We start from the raw sequence: 23,704 nt of genomic DNA, 5'->3' as shown, positions 1-23,704 counted from the left end.
GGAGCCCAAGCCTGCAGCCGTGGCAGGGTACAGTGACACGAGGTGAGAGCCCGTGAGTGACCACCCAGCTCAGCGCTGCCAAATCCAGAGCCCCACATACGGCGAGTCAGCGTCAGCTCTCCGCAGCCAAATCCTCGGCACCTGGGCTGAGCCAGCCCTTCTCAGTACATCAGAGGCTTCCGGTCATCTGCAAAGCCAAAAATGCATCTTCAAAGGCCTCTCTGGGAAGCAAAGAAGCCTGGTCTGCAGTTGCAAACTTGAACTTAGCAGATGGAGAGAGAGAGGAAAGGAAGAGATAGGTGCAGCTCAAACGTCGCACTCCTCCTCGAGGGGGGCTCCGGTGGAAACTGAAGCAGAATCCAGGGGCTTCTGGAAAGCAGATGGGTGTCTTCTCCTCTCTTCAACCCACCTCCCTGATCAAAGTCCCAGTGTGCTGCCTCTGACTTGCTGTGTGACCTTGAGCAAGTCCCTTTCCCTCTCTGAACCTCGGATTCTCATTCGTCAAGTGCGGATAATGAACATCTGTCCTACTGGTCTCTCACAAATGGGTGACTGGATGCGAAAGGATGCCTCCAAGAACGGAGCACACCCCAAGTGCGAGGAATGTTGGCGGCGACTTTGTGGGCAGAGTCTTTGAGGCCCTGGCTCCCATCCTAGCCCAGCAGATTGTCAGACTCTCCAGGCTGAGGCTTGCAGAGTGGGAGGAAGAAAGCTAATTAGAAAGTGCAACACTAGACACAACCAAGCACATCAGACCCTCCCAAGACCAGTTTATTTATAGTCATAAAAACAGTCTGAACAGTCAGTTCCACCTCTAGAATATCAGATAAGCTCAACTTTACTCTTTAAAGTGACACCTTGGAGGTGAGAAGAGGAAGCTCAGGTTTAGGTTCACAATCTCGCCCTCCACGGCCACCAGTGAAACTGGTGCCTGGGGCCCTGCCTGTGCGTTCAGTGACGGCACTGATGGTCCCGAGGCCAGAGTCACATTTTCTTCTGGCACCGTTATTTTGGGGTCAAGGTTAAAATTGAGTGCCCTGGGCCTCAAACGGTGGGGGAAACTCAGATCCCACTAACCAGCCAGGCTTAGGGGGGCTCAGTGGGAGAGAGGGGACTTCAGCAGCCTGCGCTTTAACAGCCCGAAGCTGGGATTCAATCTGCCCCCAGCCCGGCTGGGATCACCAAGGTAACCCAAGAGGGCGCCCCTCCCTGCTCTCACCACCCTCCTCAGCCCCTCGTTGTCCCTGGTCACTTCTCTGCCTCTTCTAAGTGCTTGTTGTTTGACCTCTTGTACCCACTAGTTATGTGGATTGTTTGGGGTAGGGAGGATAAGGTGCAGGGGCAGCCCAGAGAGTGAGTAACCAGGTCATCGGGGAATGGCCCTGGGGTCAGTAACGTGGAGACTTCCCCTCAGAGAGCCAGAGCTTCCCGTCTTCCTGCCCAAGCATTGCAGCATCCACTTACTCTGCAACTAAAGAGAAGCCCCTGTCCTCAGGGTGCTGGCTGTCACGGATGTGGCCCTGGCTTATCTGTCCAGCCTCATCTTGAGCCACTCTGCCCCCTCTCACTCAATGCCCCATCCCCATCAAACAGCTTTCAGTTTCCTTGAAACCAAAGGCTCTAAACTCTCTCCAGCCTCAGGGCCTTTGCACAAGCTGTCCCTTCACAGAGAAATTTGCCCAAGGTCACACCAGCTCTTCTACTGTCTCACCCTACCCAGCTTTCAGATGTCTGATTAAGCCTTTCCTGAGCCTCATCTTACAAAAAAGCCTTTCCTGACCCTCATCTCAATCTAAATTAAACCTCACTTGTGGTTTCCCTCATTGCATTTATCAGTTTGCAACTTATATTTATTTGCGTATTTGTTTATCATCTTTGAGCTCCATGAGGGCAGGGATGATATTCTCAGCACCAAGCAAGTGTCTGAAATAAAGTAGACACTGAGTGAATTTTTACTGAAGAAATGAAGTAGGATTTTCACACAGGGAAGCAACTCAGACACCGCAAAAGAACGTGAAAGAAAGCCAAGTGCAGGGACACAGCTTGAAGGAGTATCAGAAGGAAGGTATAGTGACAAGAGATTTCCTAGAGGGGTTTTGAAGCCCAAAGAGGAATGGAAGTTTGGTCCTGGATCTGGAGTTTGTATCTAGAACATTCCTTCTTTCCTAAGATCCCATCCTTGGGATCAGCTTGACCCATTTTTTGCTAAAGATGGGATGGGACAAGAAGGTCCTCGGCTCATTCAAAGGCCAAGAATCCTGGTTGGAAGTTAGGCTGTTCAACAATGAACCCAGGAGAAGGTGCCCAAGGTGGCTGGCAGATGTTTCTGGTACAGGCTTCCCGGTGAGGGACACCCGGGGGACACCAGCTGATGTGTGTCCCCTCCCTAATGACAGGACGGGATTCTGCTGGGAGCCGTTGGCGCCTATGACTGGAACGGAGCTGTGCTAAAGGAGACCAGTAGCGGGAAGGTCATTCCTCTCCGCGAGTCCTACCTGAAGGAATTCCCCGAGGAGCTCAAGAACCACGGCGCATATCTGGGTAAGAGCCAGAGCCAGAGCCGAGGGTGGCTGATGGGCGGTGGGCCAGGAGGGGACCCAGGGATCCAGAACCCGCCCACACACGAGGCGAGGGGCCTGTCTGTGCGCATTCTGTGCTGATTCAAGCACGAGTCAGGGGCCATTGCCTCTTCAGCCTGGCACGCACCCCGCCCAGCCCGTAGTAGGCTCTCGGTAAACAGGTAGATAAACGACAACCAGCGCACCTGTACCTGCAGTGTGTTTCAGTTGATGCTGCTAAGACTCTAGGTGAGCTGTTGGTGTGTTTAAAGCTTTCTGCCTTGACTAGGGTTTGAGTGTGCTGAACCTGCCTCCCCAAGGCAGATTGCAAGTCGAGGAGAAACCCACACTCATTTTTAAGTATTAATATTCACAATCAAGGCCAAAGGTGCTTCCCATTAAGCACTTTGGAAGTGGACATTCTCCAAAGAGAAGAACAAATCACTGACCTCCCAGCTGTGAGGCCTTAACCCGCTGATCCCAGTCCCCTCCAGCTCTGGAAAGCAGTGCCCCGGGGCACCCACCGCGGCTGGTTCCTTTCTGAGAGGGCTGAGCCAGAGCCAAAGGCAGCAGGGGGTGAATGTCCAGGGCTCCCACTGTCTCTGGGTCTGTCTGAATTTCTGAACCACGTCTACCATCTGTGAAGTCACTCATCATTAATGCCTCCTCAGACCCCACTCCTCAGTGGACCTCAGCCATCTGGAGTTGGCCATATCTGTCCCCATGTCCATCCTCTCTCTAATGCTCCATCCAACCCTACCTTTGTCCCTCAGCTCTTCAGCTACACGCACTGCCTATGATGCTGCCCACATTGTGGCTACTCCATTTTCTATCCCCAACCTTGGGACCCTCAGCTGACAACAGGGCAGAATGCCAGAATCCCGATTGTCCCAGAAAATCCAGAGGTGTGGATCCCTAGAAGTTTCCCAACAGTACCTGGCCCTAGGACCTGGGTTCCATTTAATTTTATAGATATTAAACCTGGCCTGCGTCCAGAGCACCTGTGTCCATGCTATCAGAGTGAAATGGAAAGCAGGACACAGCCCCCGCCCTCAAGGTGCTTCCCAGACAGTGGGGGAGAGAGACATGTGCACAGATAATTAGTACACAAGTAGGGTAAGAGCCCAAATAAATAAAGCACAAATAAAGGAGGGAGAGAGTGGTTTCCCTGCCTTGGCAAATGCTCAAACACTAGGAAAGATGTCAGAAGAACAAAGCCTGGCACCCCTTCACCTCAAATCAGTTGTGCTGTATTGTGCTCCTCCCATGTGCTCCGAGCTGTGCTGGAAGTGAGGGCACTAAGGGGCGTACGGCGCAGGTGCCACGAAGCATTAAATAACAGGCAGATGACGTCAGGGCCCAGGGCCCCAGTGAGTGGGAGAAGGGCTGTGGGTGCTTGTGGTGTAGCCGGCTGGCACACTCGCACTCGTTGTGCAGGAGCTGGGCCTGCACCAGGTCTCCAAATCAGAAAGAGATTTGAATAAGCCAAGGAGGTCCAAGCAAAGGAGGGCGGTGTGGGAGGTGCTAGGCGAGTTCAGGACACAGGAAGTAGACCGATGTGGCTGGAGTGGAGGGGAGCAGTAGGAACAGGAAGGGGAAGGCAGGGGAGGGCGGCTGCAGCAGGAGGCCTCGAATGCCAGGTGAAGGGGTTGAGCCTTTTCATGTTGGCAGTAGGGAGACAGTGAGGGTATCTGAGGGAGGGGCCAGCGGGATGAATACCCTCTCCCATCCCCGCCCCCAGCCAGCAGAGCTGTCTTCCTTCTCCCAGAAGACCCTGGTGGGGTAGAGCCGGGCTGAAGGACCCTCACAAGGCCCAACTGTCTTGCCTTAACCACAGTCACTGCCTTGAGTGGATGTCCTGAGGGAGTGCCTTCTCTCCTCCTCCTCCCTCTGGGGCTCATCCAGTGAAGGCCATGTCTGGGATCTCTGGAAGATTCCTCCCTACGTGCCCCAAGGGAGAGGGGAGGTTTGGGGGAAGGAGACTGGGAGGCCAGGCTCTCCGCCTCCACACTGAGGAAGCTGTATGAACTTCTGGCCACGGGTCCTCTTGGCAGGCCTACAGGGAGGCTGATCCAGCTTTCTGGATGGCCCCGCCCGCTGGCCAAAGAGCCACGTGGGAACTGAAGCCGTAGCCAACAGACTGCGGGAAGCAGGAAGTTCTCAGTGCTGCTTGGAACTTTGAGACTCAGCCCACGCCTGCCCCCAGGACATTAGGCCCCAATCCCCCACCACAGTCTCTTCTTCCGAGGAAGCCCAAAAGCCCAGGGCCAATAGAGAACATTTTCAGTGGTGCCACTGAGGGCTCAGCTCAGAAGAATTCTTTGTTCCACACCTCAAGGCTAATCCCACCTACGCTCATATATTTATGGTTGTGCTAAATACACGGCCACATTAGCCACTCCCATGCAATATCCTGGCCTTACCGACCTTTCAAGCCCCATTTCCCAGAATTTACCTCCAAGAGTCAAAAACATTATGTCTGGGGGCCGGCCCCGTGGCTTAGCGGTTGGGTGTGCGCGCTCCGCTGCTGGCGGCCCGGGTTCAGATCCCGGGCGTGCACCGACACACCGCTTCTCCGGCCATGCTGAGGCCATGTCCCACATACAGCAACTAGAGGGATGTGCAGCTATGACATACAACTATCTACTGGGGCTTTGGGGGGAAAAAATAAATAAATAAAATCTTTAAAAAAAAAAAAAAAACATTATGTCTGGAACTAGAGTAGCCCACCCTACTGCACCCACACTTCTAGCCACTGAGTCAGCTCGTCTATACATCCTGCAACCACTCTGGGAGCAACCGATGGGACCCGAATGACAGTGTTACACACACACACACACACACACACACACACATGCACAACGGCAGAAGGAGACATCCATTCCCCAGAAACAGCCCAGGAACTGCCCACACGGCCTGATGCCATCTAAAAACTGGGATCCAGTATCCACGATCATCTGACAGAAAGTGGAACTTGGCTTTGCACACCTGCCGGGCCCCACTTTCAGGAGAGTTGCCTGAAGATGCTGCACACGCCCTCCGGGATGCTGGGTGCGCAACTCGAGATTCACAGTGATTGGGCCAAGCCATCCTGAGAACACGGATTGGCGGCCTTTCCAAAAGAGCCCCTGGCTTTCCATTTCTGCCTCTTTTGCGTGGCGTACATGTGGACTGAGGGAAGCCTGGGAACTCTCTCGTTTGAGTCTGCAAAGCTTTGGGGCTGCAAGAATCCCTGAGACCCTACGTGGATGCCCGGAGCAGAGCAGCTCCTTATACCTGCATAGCCAACACTTGAGTTTTCAGGAACCACTTAGCAGGGGGTTATGTAATGAAGGAGACACTGGTTGGTCCTGAGAGAGACTGTTGGTGGGGTCAGAACAAAGCCTGCCCAATGTAAAATGAAGCGTGGCTAGGGTGCGCCCTTCTCCCTCCTCCCTGTTCCCCCGTAGCCTCACAAGGCGGGTGAAGGAGGGGATGTGTACATTCCTGGTCCGCAATGCCTTCTAGTGGTCCCACTGGCTTCTGTTATTCCCTCCAACAGAGGGCGAGGTGCAGTGAGTTCACACCCTCCCAACCCCTCTCCTGAGCCCTGCCTCTTCCAGGCCCCCCGAGCTGTGCCTGAGAATAACTGCTCTGCACTTGTGAATCTGCTCAGCCTGCTCTGAATGCACTCCCTGCACCGGCCCGTCCTCAGGCTCAGCTGAGCCACATGCCAGGCCCTGGCAAGGCCTGCCGAGGACTCGGGGCCAGAGACCAGCCTGTTTCCTCCTGTGGCAGGGTACACAGTCACGTCGGTCGTGTCCTCCAGGCAGGGGCGGGTGTACGTGGCCGGAGCCCCGCGGTTCAACCACACAGGCAAAGCCATCCTGTTCACCATGCACGACAACCGCAGTCTCACCATCCACCAGGCCCTGCGGGGTGAGCAGGTAATGGAGGGGAGGCTAGGGTGGGGTGGAGGGGGCAGGACAGCGGGTGGGAAAGGCTGGGCTGGAGGGGTCTCTGGAGCTCGTCTCCTCCCTCCCTATTGGACTGTCCCCAGACCCACAAACGTCCTTCCTGGTTGGGGGCCATATGCCTCCTTCACACCAGCCTTGGAGCTGGACTGTCCCCTCCCCAGAAAACCAGGCCCTGGTCCCTGCTACAGCTAAGAGAACCTGGGAGAATTTGCTTGCCTCCATTTCATGGACCTCTTGTCTCTGGCACATTCGCCAGCCTCTGCCCCTGACTGCCAGCTTCTCTCTGGTTGTGTCTAGAGTTCGGTGCTGGAGGCAGCATCTAGGATATGGCTCCCCAACCTGGGCTGCCAGGGTCCCTAGGCGTCCTGAAGGGGCAGTCATGTTCCTCAAGCCACCTTCATGCTGCCGGAGGTGAGAGGAGCTGTGCATCCACCCAGAGCGAGGGCCCATGGGTTCCCCAAGACACCAGCTTCTGTCCTTTTCCTGGAATGGTAACAATGGTACAGTTGCCGGTGCCCCTGCCCCACCTGGATGTGGCAGGCAACCGGGCCGTGTTGCTAAGAGTCTCGTGTTAGATTGTCATGAATGCAAACTGAAAAGCTATGAAAGTCATTGGTGGTGAAAAGATCGGAAAACAGGGTTCTGATCCAAGTCATTTCAGTAGCCGAAATGCAACATAGCTTTTCCAAGGTTATATGGTGGATTCATGGCTGGGTCAAGTTCAGAATCCAGGACTCTTGGTGAGGCTCTCTGCACTATGCTACCTCCTGACAACCCCCGACAACCCCAAAACCAGGCCTCGGCCCCTCCTGCCTGGCAGCATCCAGCATCAGTGGCACCCTGGACCTGAGCTGGGCCCTGTCCAGGCCCATACTGTCATTCCTAGCTCGCCCTCGTGTCTCCAGAGCCTGGGAACAGCCCTTTCTCCTGCATCTTCTACTGCCCTTGGCCTGTCACCATGAGGACGAGTTCCTCACTGGGTCTAACCGAAACCCCTCTTGCTGCAGGAGGCCATCATTCCACCGTTCCTCTTCCTGTCTCAAGGGCCCTGGTGGACCCAGGCGCTGCTCTGTCCTCCAACCTCCATCCTGCCCGCCCACATTCCACCCAGGCCGGCTCTTCCAGGAATCCAAGGCTAGACCTTGAGAGCTGGAGGGAATTTGCTGATGAATTTATGGCATTGTTACTGCCCGGTTCCGCCTCCAACATCCGAATGAGAAACCACAGTGCTGAAGGCAGCTAAATTAAGTGGATTCCAAATCACCGTGACCCACATAGCTGAGGCCACATATTTAGACAAACGTCTCCCTCCCCCTTCACTCATTTGCTCTGTCTGCCTCGTAATTACTTTATATAGGCAGATCTCTTCCCTCCCCAACCCCATGTTTGTGATTTCCTTTTTCTCTCTTCTGTATTTTTATCTTTCTCCTCAGTTAAAAGCTTTTAATGCTTGAGGATAGATTTCTTCAGAAAGCAGCCTAAGCCAGGAGATGGCTGGGGGAGGGAGAATTGGGGGCTCAGGTGTCAGACCCAAGTTCCAGCCCACCTTGGCTGTGACCAGCCTTCTGACCTTGGGCAAGTGGCTCAAATTCTCTGAGCTTCAGTTCCTTCCCTGTGAAATGAGGACGATGATCCCCAACGGTAGCGTGAGGCTCACACGGGCTAACCAGCTAACCAGAGGCCAGAAAGGAGTCGCATGGAGCCTTGTCCATGGGAAGGGCTCCTCCCCTTTCCTAAGCCACCCACTGGTCCAAAACACACTTACTGAGTCCCTCTTGTGTGCCAGGCACGGTGCCCAGGCCTGGAGGGAACACAATGGGCACAGTGCCCATTCTCCTGAGGCACCCAGTGGAGGGAGCAGGTGCTGGTGGGAAGAGTACAGGGCTGGGGGGCATCAGGAGGGGCACCCACTGCAGGGAGTGGAGTGGGGAAGGGCAGGATGGCTTCTAACAGGAAGTGACTGAGAAATGGGAGACATTACCTGGGGAGGGAGGAGGGGAGAGGGGTGAGGACGAGAGGAAAGTATGTGCAGAGGGAAGCCTAGAGCCCAGCCAGCGCCTGGGGTCCGTGGAGAAGAGACATCACTGTGATGTCAGGCGGGGGTGTGGGAGCCAGAGGGTGGGAGGGAGGCGGGTCCAGCAGTATCATGCTGAAGAGTTGGGACTTTTTCCAGAAGGCAAGGGAGCGGCATGGTCAGCTGCCTGAGGCCACTCTGGCTGCCCGTAGGGGTGGGTTGGAGGGGCCAGCCTGGAGTCAGGGGGCCCTTTGGAAGGTGCCTCACCTGGGGAATAAGCAGTGGAGGAGGGAAGTAGGTGGATTGGGGACGTGACTGGTGTACATCAGGCAGGACTTGCTGGGAGACTGCAGGCGGGTGAGGTGGAGGGTGGAGCCAGGCAGGACCCTCCGTGTCTGACTGAGTGGGTAGATGGCGCCCTCACTTAAGTGGGGAGCATGGCTCCCAAGGTGGGAGGAGGAACACGATGAGTGCTCAAATACTGAAAATAAATCATAAGTCACCATCCAAGGTGATAATCCCAGAAGTATTTGGAACATTAAGAATTCAAAGGAGCTAAATGTCCACCAATTGATTAAACACATTTGGCACGTGCAGAATTTGGAATATTATAGAATCACCAATGATCATTTTGTAGAAAAAAAATATATAACATCATGGAGAAAATGCTCATGATCCATTGTTTTATTAAAAAATCAGTATATAAATTATATATATGGTATGACCCCAGATTGTACAAATAAAACCCAACACACACACACAAACAAGTCACACACCCTAGAGAAACAGACTAGAAGAAAATACCCTAAAACGTTCATGGTGGCTGTAGTTGGATGTTCGGACTATGGGTGACTTTTATTCTTTATATATTTATTTTGCTCATTTTTTTGCCATTATAATGTATCACAAACAATAAATGACAATCAATAAAATTAAGTAATGGTGAGAAAGAAGCACAGGCGGGATGGATAACAGAAGGGGAAGTCAGGACAAACTGAAAACAGGCGAGTCCACTCCTTGGTGGGTGGGGGGATGTGAGAAGGAAACAACCCTTCTCATTTGTTCACCAAAAATTCTGAGTCAAAGGCTGCCCCGGGTTTCCCTCCACCCACCTCGAGGCGAGGGGTCCCCGCAGCCCAGCCCCACTCCCCTCTCCCCATCCCCGTGCCGCAGATAGGCTCTTACTTTGGGAGTGAGATCACCTCAGTGGACACCGACGACGACGGTGTGACGGACGTCCTGCTGGTGGGCGCGCCCATGTACTTCAGTGAGGGCCGAGAGCGGGGCAGGGTGTACGTCTACAACCTGAGACAGGTACGCTGCGTGGGCCCGGGCAGCTCTGCCGGGGCACCTGCCCCTGGCCTCCAGCGGGTATCCACCAGGGAAACTGGGTCACCAGAGAGGCCAGCGCCCACCTGCTGAGCCAGGCCAGGGAGAACAGGAACCTCCTCTGTCGCTGGGCTTGTGTAGCCAGAGAGGGGAGGCTGGGGGAAAGGGGGTGAAGAGAGGAGGCTGCAGGCCAGAGGGCATCATGACCCTCAGGGCCCCTGCCAAGTCCTCCTGAGCCTTTTCCTGCCCCTGGTTCTGCAGAACCGGTTTGTCTATAACGGAACGTTGAAGGATTCCCACAGTTACCAGAACGCCCGATTCGGGTCCTCCATAGCGTCGGTTCGGGACCTGAATCAGGATTCCTACAACGACGTGGTGGTGGGGGCCCCTTTGGAGGACAACCACGGAGGAGCCATCTACATCTTCCACGGCTTCCCAGGCAGCATCCTAAAGACGCCGAAGCAGGTAACGCTCCCGTGGTGAATGGATGGAGCTAGGACCGGGAGGCCTAGTGGCTCCTGCTCGGCCATGGCCCAGGACATTCTTCTGCTCCTCATACAGGAAAGGATTCCCATCTGTCCTAGCTCTACTTGCCTCAAGTCGAAATTGTGAAATGGGTGCATTTGTCTTCAGGACCTTCCCATCGCCCCTTTGGGCAACCTCTCCCTGCTTAACTCTGTCTCCCCAGCAACAACCACAAAATTCCAGGGACCCGAACCCCACTCCCCCTCCACATGTGTTCATGCCACTGCCTGCAGATGGAGAACTCCTGTCTGGGCTTGCTGTTCTCTGGAAATGCTTCATGCTGGAAACCTTGCTCACCTCAAAAGTGGCCCAGGTCCCATCCCCTCAGGGTCATCATTTTTGCCTACATATTTTCTTGGTGAAATAGTCTAATATACCACAGTTAGAGATGCTGATGGGTTACCTGCCAGGTAATATGCATTTACACTTAATGCGGAGCTCTTAATGCGGAGCTCTTCGAAGACACAAGATCTTAATCCAAAAGGATGACTTAATGGTAGGAATTTCAGGCGCTGTAACAGACCAGGAGAGGCGATAGCTTTGGGCTGGGGAAGCTTCCTGATGGTTCAAACAGGCTCTCTCCAGCTTTTTCTTTTCACTCCCTGCAGAGAATCGCTGCCTCAGAGCTGGCTCCAGGCCTCCAGTATTTTGGCTGCAGCATCCATGGGCAACTGGACCTCAACGAGGACGGGCTCGTGGACCTGGCGGTGGGCGCCCTTGGCAATGCTGTGATTTTGTGGTTGGTTCCCCTCTTTTCTTGACTCTTGGGCTCTCTTGAGGGTCACGATGGATACAGGGTTTAAAAGATATGCATCAGGATCTTTGTCCCTTGTGTTCCATCATTGTCAGCCAAAGTCACCCTGTTCTGATGCCATCATGATCACAAATCTCCTTTTTATGGAATCACTGTACTCTTCTCAATGGAGTTCTAGGATTTTAGAGCAATTAAGTGTCAAAAAGCCCCTCTTAGAATTTGTCCTACAAGTTCTGGCTACTGGGGCATTTCTTCCAATTCAGCTTTTCAAGCTCCTTAAAGGGACACACTGAGGATATTCTTATCAGCTGGGAGGCTCTCCCTTGTCCCCTAGCGTGAAAGAAAGTGTATGTAACACAGAGATTTGTGTCCTCCAAACCCCTTCTGACTTCTTGTTGCCTTTTCAGGGCCTTATTTCTGCACCGCCCCATCAGACGTTTGCCATGTATCAGCATCCAGGGTCTCTCTTTAGTGATGGCTCACAGCTTAAAAGAAAAAAGCTTTCTAAAAGTCCATGTATTTTACCATGTGATGTCTTGGCTACTTTTTGAGCCAAGAAATTTTTTACTTTGAGCTTTTTTTCATATATGTTGATGAGATATTTTTCATCATAAGTACAACTTAAGGAAAATTTGGAAAATAAAGAAACGAATTGCTCAGAGTTTCATCACCTTAACGTTACCACTATTCACATTTTGGCTTATTTCCTCCCAACCTTTTTCCGCCTGCATATAATTTTATGTAAACACAATCATGATTTTCATACAACTCAAAGAAGGCATTAAACAGACTTTTTTGAAAGCACTTAAAAGGCATTAAATGTGACTTCCAAGGGAGATACAGAAGGAGAGGGTATGCTCTCGGTCCTCAAGAATATTAGAATCCAACTGGGAAACGTCCTCGTCCCGGGTCCCTAGAAAACAGCCTGATGCTGAAGCTTATGCATCAGTGCTTTGGGCAGGGGCCTCAATCCCAGAAGCAGAAGTGAGGGCCAAAGGGGAGTGAAGAGGAAAGGAGAGCAGATCTGAGCGAGCGGAGGCTCACTGAACCCGCCGCGGGCTCACAGTCAGTGCAGCTCCTCGCTCACAGTATCTCCAGAGAGGCGGACACAACCTCTGCTTCTTGCAACAGCCCGTCCTAGAGGAGGAAGCGGGAGCAGTATATCTGAGGCTCCTCGTGTCCCCTGCTTGCCGTGGCCAAAGCTTCAGCTGCCGCATAGCTGCAGGTGGTGTCCCCTGGCCCTCTAGGCAGCACTGGGGAAGCAGGGTCTCTGCCAGGCCAGCCCGCCAGCGCACGGACACCACGGCCTCTCGGAAGATCTGCACTGATGTGGGGGCTCTTAGGTCTGTGGTGGCGGCAGCTGCAACAGCAGATTGGGCAGTAAAGGTATTTGCTGTGCTGGTTCCAGCCAGGAAGGAAGATAAGTGATCAAAACCCAGCATAGGGGGTAGACACGGCCTAGCAGGTCCTTAGGGTGACACATAAACTAAGTCCTTTACAGGAAACAATATATGCGCACAGGAGCTCGTGCATACACACACACCAGGAGAATCAGTCTCGCAGAAAGGACTGGATCAATCTCTAGCTTTTGAGGTCTAAACCTACGTGCTACCTGAATAGTGATGAAATTGCAGGCTGGAGCCCTCTGGGGAGACTTTGTGGTCCGACCCCATGGATCTGAAACATGACTGCCCGTTAGGATCACCTCTCATTGCCCAGACTTTACCCAGATGACTTAAAGCAGAATTTCTGGGGGAGGGGCCCAGGCAGCAGTAATTTTTAGACTGGCCAGGTGTTTCCATTAGGCAGGCAAGTTTGAGAACCACTTTTGTAAGCTATTACATTTACACAGCGCTCTACACTGTGAAAGGGCGTTCTCACTTACTGCTTTGATTCTCACAGCTCCCCATCAGAGAGATCAGGTGACCTGCCCAAGGTCCCACCAGAAACCAGTGGAGCCAAGACGCAAATCCACCCTTTTCACTCCACAGCTCAGGGGAGGCACCATCCATCCCCCTGATGCTAAGAAGAGCAGAGTATTGGCACAGATAATCACGCTAAAACTCAGAAGCATCTAAACCACACTACACCCGTTTCTTTTCACATAAACACATGGTCTGGAGAGGCAATACGTTTCCTTCCCTAACTATGTCTGACCTGGAGCAGTAGAAGAGTAAATTTGCATTTCTTTGGCTGCCTGGATGGGGTCGTGTGGGGTGGATCGGGGGGCAATCTCTAGAACAGTGAGTGGTTCTCTACATTAGCTGCACACTGGAATCACCTGGGAAGACCGAACACCTTGCTCTTCAAAGTGTCGTCCACGGACCAGCAGCATGGCATCACCCGAGAGCTGCTCGAAATGCAGAATCTGTGCCGACCTATTGGATCAGGATCTGCATTTGTACAGATCCCCAGGAGACGTGCAAACGGATTAAAATCTGAGAAGCACTGCTCGAAGCCATGTTGATGCCGACCCTGACTTAATTTGACTTGGAATGCAACTTGAGCATCAGGATTTTTTTAAAGCTCTCCAGATTATTCTAATATACATCCAGGGCTGGGAACCACTGCTCTATGGTCTGCAGCGAGCGCGGCCCCTGGGAAAATGATGAAAGGCTGCCTCAAGGGGCGGTGAGGTTGCTGAGCCCGCCCCTCAGCACCTGTGCACTTTCTTGCCCAATCCTTTAACATCTAGAGCCCCTCTCTGCCCCGCCACCCCACCCCACCTCACCCTCCACTGGTGGTTTAGCAGATGCCATTCCCATCTGGCTCTCCACCTTTCCCCCAGGTCACAGCAGGGCAGCCTGCGCCCTGCCCCACCCCAGCTACTTGTGCTTCTTCTCCAGGTCCCGCCCCGTGGTTCAGATCAATGCCAGCCTCCACTTTGAGCCGTCCAAGATTAACATCTTCCACAGGGATTGCAAACGCAGCGGCCGAGACGCCACCTGCCTGGCCGCCTTCCTCTGCTTCACACCCGTCTTCCCGGCACCCCATTTCCAGACGGCGACAGTTGGTAAATCAGGCCCCTCCCCGCTCTCCCAGCTCAACCTCCCTCATGGACTTTGCAATTGCTCTGTTTCAAAACATGGGCTTTGGCTGAAATGGGTTTTAAGTGCCAGGTCACACTGAGAGCCACCTTTGATCACTGCTAGATGCCCTCTCACTGCAGAGAGGGGATGTCATGCCAGGGCAAGGAGGGCAGTGAGCAGCGGTGACCAACTGGAAGAGGCCAGGGAAGAAGGAAATAGTCGGATGCAGAGTTTGGATCCCAACAGGAGACCGAAAGCAATGGAGCAAACTAGGGGGTGGAAACCATGAAGTCAGGCCGGATGCAGAGGAAGAGTCAGACCCAGGAGGGGGAGCGGGAAACCAGGGGGTCGGGCAGATGAAGATCCTAAGAGCAGTGGTCAGTGCTCAGAGTGGGAATGAGTCTGCGGCAGGGCAGTTTCCTTCTGAGTGTCCATCACTTCCAGCCAAGGCTGGTGAGACACGTGCCCATGGTGGCTGTGGGCCCTGGAAGTGACAGCTGCAGGTTCTGGACGGGGCTGGGCTGTGCAGGAAATGAGGACCGCAGAGAGCTTCTCAGCCAAGGCGCAGGACCGACCAGACGAAGAAGAAACGGGTGTCCCGGGGGGGAGATGAGAACAAAGGCGGGCCTGGGGGGCTGTGCTCTTCTTTCAACTTCTATCTATGAAAGGAGAACCATGCCAGAACGGAGCACCCAGAGGGCTGGCTGGAGCCTTTCCTGGGTTTAGCAACAGAAGGGGAGGAGGCTGCAGGCCTTAAACCCCGGAACGGAGCGTGAGGTTTGAGGAGCTTGTGGGAAGGGCCTGGCCAGCCCTCCCTGCTGTGATGGGAACTGCTACCCGCTGAGGTGCCGATCCAGACCTGATCAGACCCCAGAGCCAAGGGCGAGACAGGAGAAGGGGAAGGGAGAGGTGGAGAGGTGTGCTGACTCCAGGAGGGGCTCGAATGGGGGCTTCGCCCTGACCCCTCCTCCTGTCTCCCCTCCTCTCCTACTGTGTTCACTTTCCCCTCCACTTCTTCTTCTTCCTCTCTCTCTTCTGTCAGCCCATCATCCTGTCTCCTCCTTCTGCCTCCTTCTTCTCTTCGGTTCCTTCCTTTTCCACTTTCTCACTGCATCGCTTACTCTCTGTGTGGGGGTTTCTCGCCCACATTGGGCCGCGTGAGGGGAGAGGAGGAGCTCTTCCCTGGCCAGCCTGGAGGGCTTCCTGAAGGAGGCTGCCTTTCCAGAGGCTATTTTTAAAGAGACACAAACAGTCTTGGGTGGAAATGTGGCTCCAGCTTCATGGTCTTGCTCTGTCCCTCCTGCAGGCATCAGGTACACCACCACCATGGACGAGAGGCGGTACACGCCGCGGGCCCACCTGGATGAGGGTGGGGACCGATACACCAACAAGGCTGTCCTGCTCCTCTCGGGCCAGGAACACTGTGATCGGATCAACTTCCATGTGCTGGTGAGCCTGACGCCCAGCTGCCCCACTGGCAGAGCCCGAACTCCTACAGGATGGGGACACAGAGCTGGAGGAGGTGCTGCCGGGGCAGAGGCAGAGGGCTCAGCTAGTGCCAGGCTGGTCCTGAGCCCCCAGAAGCCCTCAGGAGGCCCAGCCAGGGTGCAGTGTCCTGGACCTTTGCCACCCCATATTCATGCCCCAGAGAAAAGGCTACTGGGACACACTACCTACCACCTCCGGGTACCCTCCTCCAGGACCCCTTCTTCCCCAGCTCTCAGATGCCCGCCATTTCTTTAGCAGGGGATGAAATCTGAGGGGGGAGGTGAGCTCAGTGAGGTCTAGTGGAGAGAAGGCGTCAGCCAGCGGGGGCCGCAGCTGGAAAGGAAGGGATAAGCAGGCACTGGCTAAAAATGAAGCCCAGGTAAGGCAGGCCAATGGCATGGACAAGCAGGGAGGAGGGACAGAGAGAGGCCAGCCCGTCAGAGAGGAGAGCCAGGAGGGCCTGGTGCCCTGTTCTACGGATAAGGAAGTGGATGAGAAATTTGCCTCATCCAGAAACTTCAGATACCCAGGCCACAGCTCCAGCCTCAGAGACACAAGCAGGGGGCACTCAGAGACCACCTGACCCCAGTAGTTCAAGGGCCGAAGCTCAGAAAAGCAAGAGAATATGAGAAGTCCTCATGTCTGTTAATACAGTGCCCCCTCTGACATGTTTGTACTCTGGTTCTCAGTGTGGTCCTCCGGACCAGCAGCATCCCCATCACCTGGGAACTTGTTAGAAATGCACGTCTCAAGTCCCTTCCCAGAAGCACTGAGTCAGAAGCTCTGGATGTGGAGCTCAGTGTTGTCATAGGCCCCCTGGGGATTCTGAGGCAAGCTCAAGTTTGAGAGCCACTGCCTTGACACAAAGGAGCCACTCATGTCAGGATGTGGGGTCCACGGGGGAGATTTTTTAGGCAGCTCTAAGCATCCCCTTCTTTACCATCTATACATAGGACCAACCTAAATGCCCTGATTCTGTTCACTTGTTTGTTCATTCATTGATGAGCACATTTATGAAGGCCTGTCACTGGGCTAGGACTGTGCTGAGAGGCTCCTGAGGGAGAAAGACTGACACACGATCGGATAGTTCGAACGCCAGAGAGAAGTGAGGGTAACAGGTCTGGACAGGGTGTGCGGACGGGGCGCTGCCCAGCTTCCTGGATGCCGAGGTGTTGGGGGCTGGGTGCCTGGCCTTAGGGATGACCAGAAGATTGGGGAAACTCCAGGCAGCCCCAATGGCCCCTCTCCACGAGGCACACTCTTCAGCTATGGACCCCACTGAGAACCTCCATCCGCCCAGGACAGCTCCTCTACCCCAGACCCATCCTGAGGGCCAAGAGGGTGGCTGCCCTCCCGCCTTAGGGAAATGGAAGTTCTCTCTCAGCGGCCCTGGCCCAGAAATGGATGTTCCTCCTCCCTCACCTCTATCCTCATCTCCTCCCACACAGGAGACCGCTGACTACGTGAAGCCAGTGACCTTCTCAGTCGAGTATTCCCTGGAGGACCCCGACTACGGCCCCATGCTGGACAACGGCTGGCCCACTATCCTCAGAGTCTCGGTACATCCCGGCACACAACCCTGGCACATACCCCACCCCTCCCCACCCCTCCTCCCACAAGCCCGGACCCAGAGTGTGACAGGCACAAAGGAGTTCTTCCCCCAGCACGCCCCCCGCCTCCTGCCCGGCAAACCCACACAGGGCTCCGTCCCTCCTCCCTTGTGACCCGTGCTGAACAATTTCTCCAGGGTAAGGACCAGGCCTGCTATTCGAGGTTCCTGCTTATCCCCAGCATAGGGTGAGCTCTGAGTGGGTCCCAGAGAATCACAGGACCAGAAGGAACCTTAGTTCTCCATTGCCCGCCTCCCTCGTTTATAGATGAGGATATTGGAGGCGAGAGAGAGTGATTCAACCACTTACAGCCTGGTCTGTGGCTTGTTGAATGACTGACTAACAATCTTCCCAGCCCGCTCCTAAGTGTCCCAATAATAAGTGGTTTTAGCATCATCGTTGGGTCTGGCCCCACCCCTCAATCACATTTTCTAATCCCTGGCTCTAGGGCTCTAGAATTTTCTGGTATCTAATATTCAGATGCTCCCTGCATCTGAAGGCCACTCAAAGAAAATGTCAGACAGTTATCACTTCTGTCCGAGCTGTGCTGGGAGAGCAGGCAAAATTTGTAAAATGGACTATCTAATCCCTGAACCCTGAGGATTTAGGAAACAACTTTAAAATATACCACAATGCTCTTGAGACCATGACCTGTGAGGTCCAGTCTCTGAGTACTGTCTCTGAGAATTATATAGAATCCAGCCATCAAATAATAATTTCAGAATTATTCACATTCTTACTTGTATTTCTCCAACATAAAAGGACTGTGTAGTCAACAGCAATGCTTCTGAAAATCCCCTCTCTGATCTTGTTCACCCCATCACCCCCTCAGCTCCTCCGCGGTCCCCCTTACCGGACCTCCCACACTCCACCGCCTAACCCTCTACCATCTCACCTTCTCCCTTTCCTCCTGTGATTCTGAATCACAAATGCATAAGAGAGGCTGTCTTCAAACGCAGTTCAACAGAGAGGGAGGAATGGGCTGGCAAAGCTGCCATCCTCGTTAGTGAGCCAGGAGAGGGCAAAAGCTGGGAACACCGAGTCTTAATATTTTTTCCCACCACAATAATTACAAAGCCACTGCAGCAAATGAATAAGTACATTGAAGCATGTTGAAGCCCATGAGGCAGATGAACACGCAGGGGACTCTCCGCCCTGACGCTGATGATAGTGATGCAAGGTGGTGGTAAGGGTCACAGGCCAGGTCTAAGACGGGAATGAGCTCAGAGGAAGTGTAATCAAGCAATCAGATGATCAGGCAGGGGGGCTTCCTGGAGGAGGTGGCTTTCGACTGGACCTTAAACCATGGACAGGATTCAAATACGAAGAGATGGGGAGGGTGGGCTTTTATTCCAGGAAAGCTGTCAGTGCAACCAAGGTGTGGAAGTGGGGAAAAGGAGGGTGAAGCGACGTGTAAAGAAAAGGTGAGGAATAGAGGTGAAAAAGACAGTCTGGGGCAGGTTATTGAGGGCTTTGAATAGCAGATAATGTCTAGAAATCTTGTTAATCTGGATTTCTAGCCCCCAGCAAATTGGAAACATTCTCCCCATCACTCTGCTGCAAATCCTTCCTTAGCATCTGCTCGGTGCCCACCCTGTTCTAGAGCTGCATAGCTCACTCACCTCTTGAGGGAATGAGCCGGTCCAGGTAATCGAGTGTAGCAATTGCTTATCACATTAATTATTCCTTTTAATCAACTGGATAGAAATTTTTCTGAAGGTGATTAGTCTTCACACCTCTTACAGTATGCTGGGCAGGGGTGGGAGGTATTTTATTGGAGACTTGAAATCCCCAAGATGAACATGGGCGCTAGAATACAGAGGACCCCCCAAGGGCTACCAAGCGTCTTGAACTATGTCCAGTCACCGAGTGGCCCTACTTCCTATGGCTCTGCGTTGTCTTTGTGGCTGCTGTGTCAGTGTGCCTGCTTCCAGCTGCAAGCCCACCAGGTGAGGGGGAAGCCAAGGGGCGGGCTTGATAGAAACGTGTCTAATGTCAGAGCACGTGGATCTGAGTGAGGGCTAGGGGGCTCACCTTTGAGAAAAGGTAATGAATCTAAGACACACGTGGCCTTTGTGACACCCGCTTCCCCTCCCCTGGTTTGGGCTGTGTTCTTGGTAGGCACAGTTGTGCTCCTCACCCCAGACTTGAATACCCACTGCCTGCTGAGCATTTCGCCCTCGATGGGCCACAGACGCTTCAAACTCAACGTGCCCCAAAATGGAGCTCCTCCACTCAACCCCTCCGTTTATAAGTGAATGGCGCGGCCATCCTTCCAGACACTGAAAAAGAAACTCAGCCAACATTCTGGACCCTGTTCTCCCTTAGCCTTGACGAACTCCAGGTCCTATTGATCCCACCTCTGAGGTCCCTAACCTGTCTTCTCTTCACACCCATGACCACACTAACACCATCAGCATCACTTGCATGAACGTTGCAGCAGCCTCCTCAGTGGTCTCTCTGCCTCTAGTCTTGACCCTTCCAGTCCATCCACCCGCAGCAGCCAGAGGGAGCTTTCAAAATATGTATCTGGCAGGACACTCCCCTGCCAAAAGTGGACGATTCCTATCAGTTGCAAGGCATGACCCCAAATCCCTGTGAGAACTGGCCCCTGCCCATCCCTCCATCTCCTCCACCCCTTACTACAGCAACACTAAAACTACCCATCACTTCCCAAACTCACTACACTGCCTCATGCCTCAGGACCTTTGCACAGGCTGTCCCTTCCTCCCAGACTTCCCTCTCCTCCTGGTTCATCTATCTAACTTGGACATCCTTCAGAACTCTGACCTATCATCACTTTCCTAAAGTCTTCTCTGACCATCTACAAGCCAAAATAACTGTTTCCTCCCCTCTGCCTCTTCTATTCCTCATACAGATTTCTATTTTTCCTTTTTTGCACATTTCATATTATAATTATTTGTTCACACACCAGTCTTCCCCATGAGCTGGGAGCAGAAGCTGTGTCTTCCTCACCCTATATCCCCAGGACCAACAGCGTTGCCCCCCACATAGCAGATGATCAGTAAGTGTTGGCTGGAGCTGCTCTGCTGGCTGAGCGCGGTGTTCTGTGCTGTCAGCTCAGCTAGGAACTGAAAGTGGCCCAGGAGGAGTTGAGTTTTCAGCCATGTTTCAAAGAAAGGAGTGTCTATGCAAAAGCATGAGGAAAAGCAGTGTGGTGTCTATGAAGAGGGCAGAAAAGAGTAAGCCCTTGTCTGGTGTGGCAGAGAGAGGAGCTGGTGTGCTGGGGGTGAGAGACGGCCCGCAGCAAAGAGGGCTGGAGGCTGTGGGCCCTCACCCAGCCGCCACCCCTGGCTCTCCCTGGCTCAGGTGCCCTTCTGGAACGGCTGCAGTGAGGACGAGCACTGTGTCCCGGACCTCCTGCTGGACGCCCGCAGTGACCTGCCCACAGCCATGTGAGTTGGCTCCTCCCCACCCCTGCCCTGACTCCTCTGCCTTCCCTGCTGGTGGATCGGGGGCTCCAGGGCCTTGGATTATTTCCTGCACACCCTTCACACAGGCAGCGTGGAATGAACACTGGACTTGGAAGCTGGGTCTAGCCCAGGCCTCTAACTCCTCTAACTCCTGTGTGACCTCAACAAGTCCCTTCCCCTCTCTGGACCTCAGTTACCGCCTCTGTAAAATGAATACTACTAGTCTAATCCAACCTCCTCTAAGTTTGTTTAGAGAAAGGAATCCTTTCTTTGGAGCCCGCAATACAAAACAGATAAAAGGTAGAGACCAGAGACCTAGAGGTCTGGGTGCTCGTCCTCCAACCGCCAGACTAGGTGACCTCTAAGGTCCATTGACTGACACTTGGGCTCAATGCTGAGGATACTAGCAGAGGATGAGCAGGGTGCCCACAATCCCCTGGAAGAAACAAACTAGCATACAAGGAAAAATAATGAACACATCCTATCTTAAATTTATGTAATACATTTTCAGATAATTTACGCTCAACTTTTATCCAACTATGAGGTGATTTAAGTAGAAGACATACATACCATGACATATGCAATAAATAGAAACAGCACATCCAAACGTTGTAGAAGGATGAAGAAGCAAATATTCTAACCATCTAGGCTAATAATCAGGATTGTCTCTACATTTAGCTCTGAGCTTCCTGGCAGCCAAAGCCAAAAGGGAAACACGCTGACTAGAGAGGTGATCCATGAGTAATGAGGTCTACCCCTGCATTCCCCGTTCCATCTGCCTGATCCTGGTGGTCTCTCTCCCACAGGGAGTACTGCCAGAGGGTGTTGAGGAAGGCTGCCCAGGACTGCTCCGCGTACACACTATCCTTCGACACCACGGTTTTCATCATAGAGAGCACGCGCCGGCGGGTGGCGGTGGAGGCCATGCTGGAGAACAGGGGCGAGAACGCCTATAGCACCATCCTAAATATTTCACAGTCAGCAAACCTGCAGTTTGCCAGCTTGATCCAGAAGGTAAGACCTTTCCTGCCCCGCCTGCCTGAGGCGAAGGGCAGAGGCAGGAAAGGCGGGTCCAGGCAGGGGGCCTGGCTTCACGTGAGAATCACCTGGGAGCTTAAAGATACCTGCGTGCAGACTTCTCTCGGAGAGTCTGATTGGTCTGGTCCGGCGTGGATCCTGGATCCCCGTGCTTTTCCAGCTGCCCAGGTGACGTCAGCGTGCAGCCAGGGCTGAGAGCCGTGGGTGGAGGGGAGTCTGAGCCCTTCCAGAACGTGGGGAGGAGTGTCCTTGGCTCGTTAGGGGCATGCGCGCACACACACACCCCCCGCGTGTGCACACCGCCACTTACACACCCTCTACCTACAGTGCATCCTCTAGGCTTTCTCAAAAGGGTCCTTCTCACTAAAATCAGAACAGGTTACTCCCCACTATCAAACTTCCAATCAGTCCTAGTTGCTTCCACAACAAATTCTAAACTCCTCAGTGTGGCATTCAAGGCCCTTCTTGCTTCCCCACCCACCACCTTCCCCTTCTGCCCTCACCCCCCACACCCGAAGTCCCACCAGCCACCACTGTTTCCCAGCGCACCTGCTCCTCCACACCGAGGCCCTGCTCCCCACGGTCCCCTGCCTGGGACTCCCTCCCTCCTCTGCCCAACAAGCTCCCCTTCCTTCTTGGTTTCCGCTTACAATGTCCGGCACTGTGCTCAGCTCCTGCATGCATTAAACCTCACAACAACCCCGAGACGTAGTGTTTGTTAGTACTGGGGGCGGGGGGTGATGGTGGTATCCCCATTTTACAGAGGAAGAAACTGAGGCACAGAGGGGGTTAAGTAGACCACACAGCTAGTAAGTGGCAGAGCGGGATTCCCGCCCAGCAGCTGGCTCCTGAGCCTGCACTTTGTGACAGAGCATCGTCCTTGTGTTATGCTCTCTGGGGTACCACCTTGAAGCCCCAAAAGGCCACACAGGGCCCTGCAGCCCCGCACAGCTCTCCGGCGCAGCCCTGTGTGTGCTCTGAGGATGTGGTCAGAGTCTGAGGGCTGCCCTGTCGTACCTCAGCTCCCGGAGGGCACGTGCCATTTTAGCCGTGTCTGTCCCCGGGGCCGGGCCAGGGCTGGGCACGTACAAGTCCCTCAAGACATGTTTATTGAGTAAACCCAGGACATGACTGTCATGTGTGGTGCTGGGGGGTCCCAGGTCCCCTCAGACACAGTCTCTGTCCTCACAGATCTCAGAGTGTCGATGTGGAGCCCAGGGTGCAGGGCGGGACAGGTGTCGGCCCTCCTGTCCTCACCTCCACTGCAGAACCGCTGCCCAGCACCCCCTCCCCCAGTGCAGAACACACACACACACAGCAGCACTTCCTGTAGCCAGGAGGGGAAGCTGACTGGAGTGAGGCCACAGCAGGAAAGCGAGGGGCTGCCTGCTTCTCCGTGTCCTCCCTCCCCCTCGGGGGGCTCTGTGTCCTCAAACAGACCTCAAGGTGCCGCCTGAATGAGGGCCTGTCTGTGGCCAGGGCTGGGCCCCAACGCACCCCTGCTCCATGGCCTAGAGGGAAGATGAGGGGCCCATGTGATGGGCTTTCGAAGTCTTCTCCTGCCCAGAGATTTTGTATCTGTCTGGATTTGGGGTATTTAGGGAAATTGAGGCCCAAACCTGCATCCACATTGTCCTGCTTCCCTGGCCAGACCTTACAATCCTGTGCCTGTTCATAACCCTAGGGGGAAGGAATCATGAATTTTGCTTCTGTGGCACAGAAGGGCTTTGGGAACTGAGTGGAGGCAGAGAGAAGCAGGCAGGGTGCTCTGTAAAGTGGTGCGCAGGGCTAGCCTGCAGCCTGGCTCCTTCACAGATGCCCCCATCCATCCCAGTCCAGGAGATGCTCACAGCCAGAGTCAGCACCCCCTCCCCTGTCTCCCCCACCATCCGGCCAAGGGGAGCTCTCGTGGAGGACGCACTCCTCTCAGCCACATACAAGTGCGTTAGTATGACTACACACATGCAAA

General features: G+C 54.0%; 1 protein-coding gene across 2 annotated transcripts in view; it reads left to right on the top strand.

Annotated features, from left to right (window-relative positions):
- The window catches only part of ITGA11 (integrin subunit alpha 11), a 117,653-nt gene that overhangs the window by 78,524 nt on the left and 15,425 nt on the right, over positions 1 to 23,704 (top strand). For both annotated transcript variants that reach the window (XM_058541939.1, XM_058541938.1), the window contains exons 11-20: positions 2,397 to 2,541; positions 6,336 to 6,484; positions 9,702 to 9,842; positions 10,119 to 10,322; positions 10,991 to 11,121; positions 13,983 to 14,149; positions 15,472 to 15,614; positions 17,102 to 17,212; positions 20,594 to 20,679; positions 21,504 to 21,711. In XM_058541939.1, coding sequence (XP_058397922.1) covers positions 2,397 to 2,541; positions 6,336 to 6,484; positions 9,702 to 9,842; positions 10,119 to 10,322; positions 10,991 to 11,121; positions 13,983 to 14,149; positions 15,472 to 15,614; positions 17,102 to 17,212; positions 20,594 to 20,679; positions 21,504 to 21,711 — 1,485 coding nt within the window. The remainder of the gene's footprint in view (positions 1 to 2,396; positions 2,542 to 6,335; positions 6,485 to 9,701; positions 9,843 to 10,118; positions 10,323 to 10,990; positions 11,122 to 13,982; positions 14,150 to 15,471; positions 15,615 to 17,101; positions 17,213 to 20,593; positions 20,680 to 21,503; positions 21,712 to 23,704) is intronic.

The sequence above is a fragment of the Diceros bicornis genome, chromosome 5 (genome assembly GCF_020826845.1).
Source record: "Diceros bicornis minor isolate mBicDic1 chromosome 5, mDicBic1.mat.cur, whole genome shotgun sequence".
NCBI classification, from domain to species: domain Eukaryota; kingdom Metazoa; phylum Chordata; class Mammalia; order Perissodactyla; family Rhinocerotidae; genus Diceros; species Diceros bicornis.
Note: the sequence above shows the minus strand (reverse complement) of the source record. Positions and strands in the feature narration are given on the sequence as shown.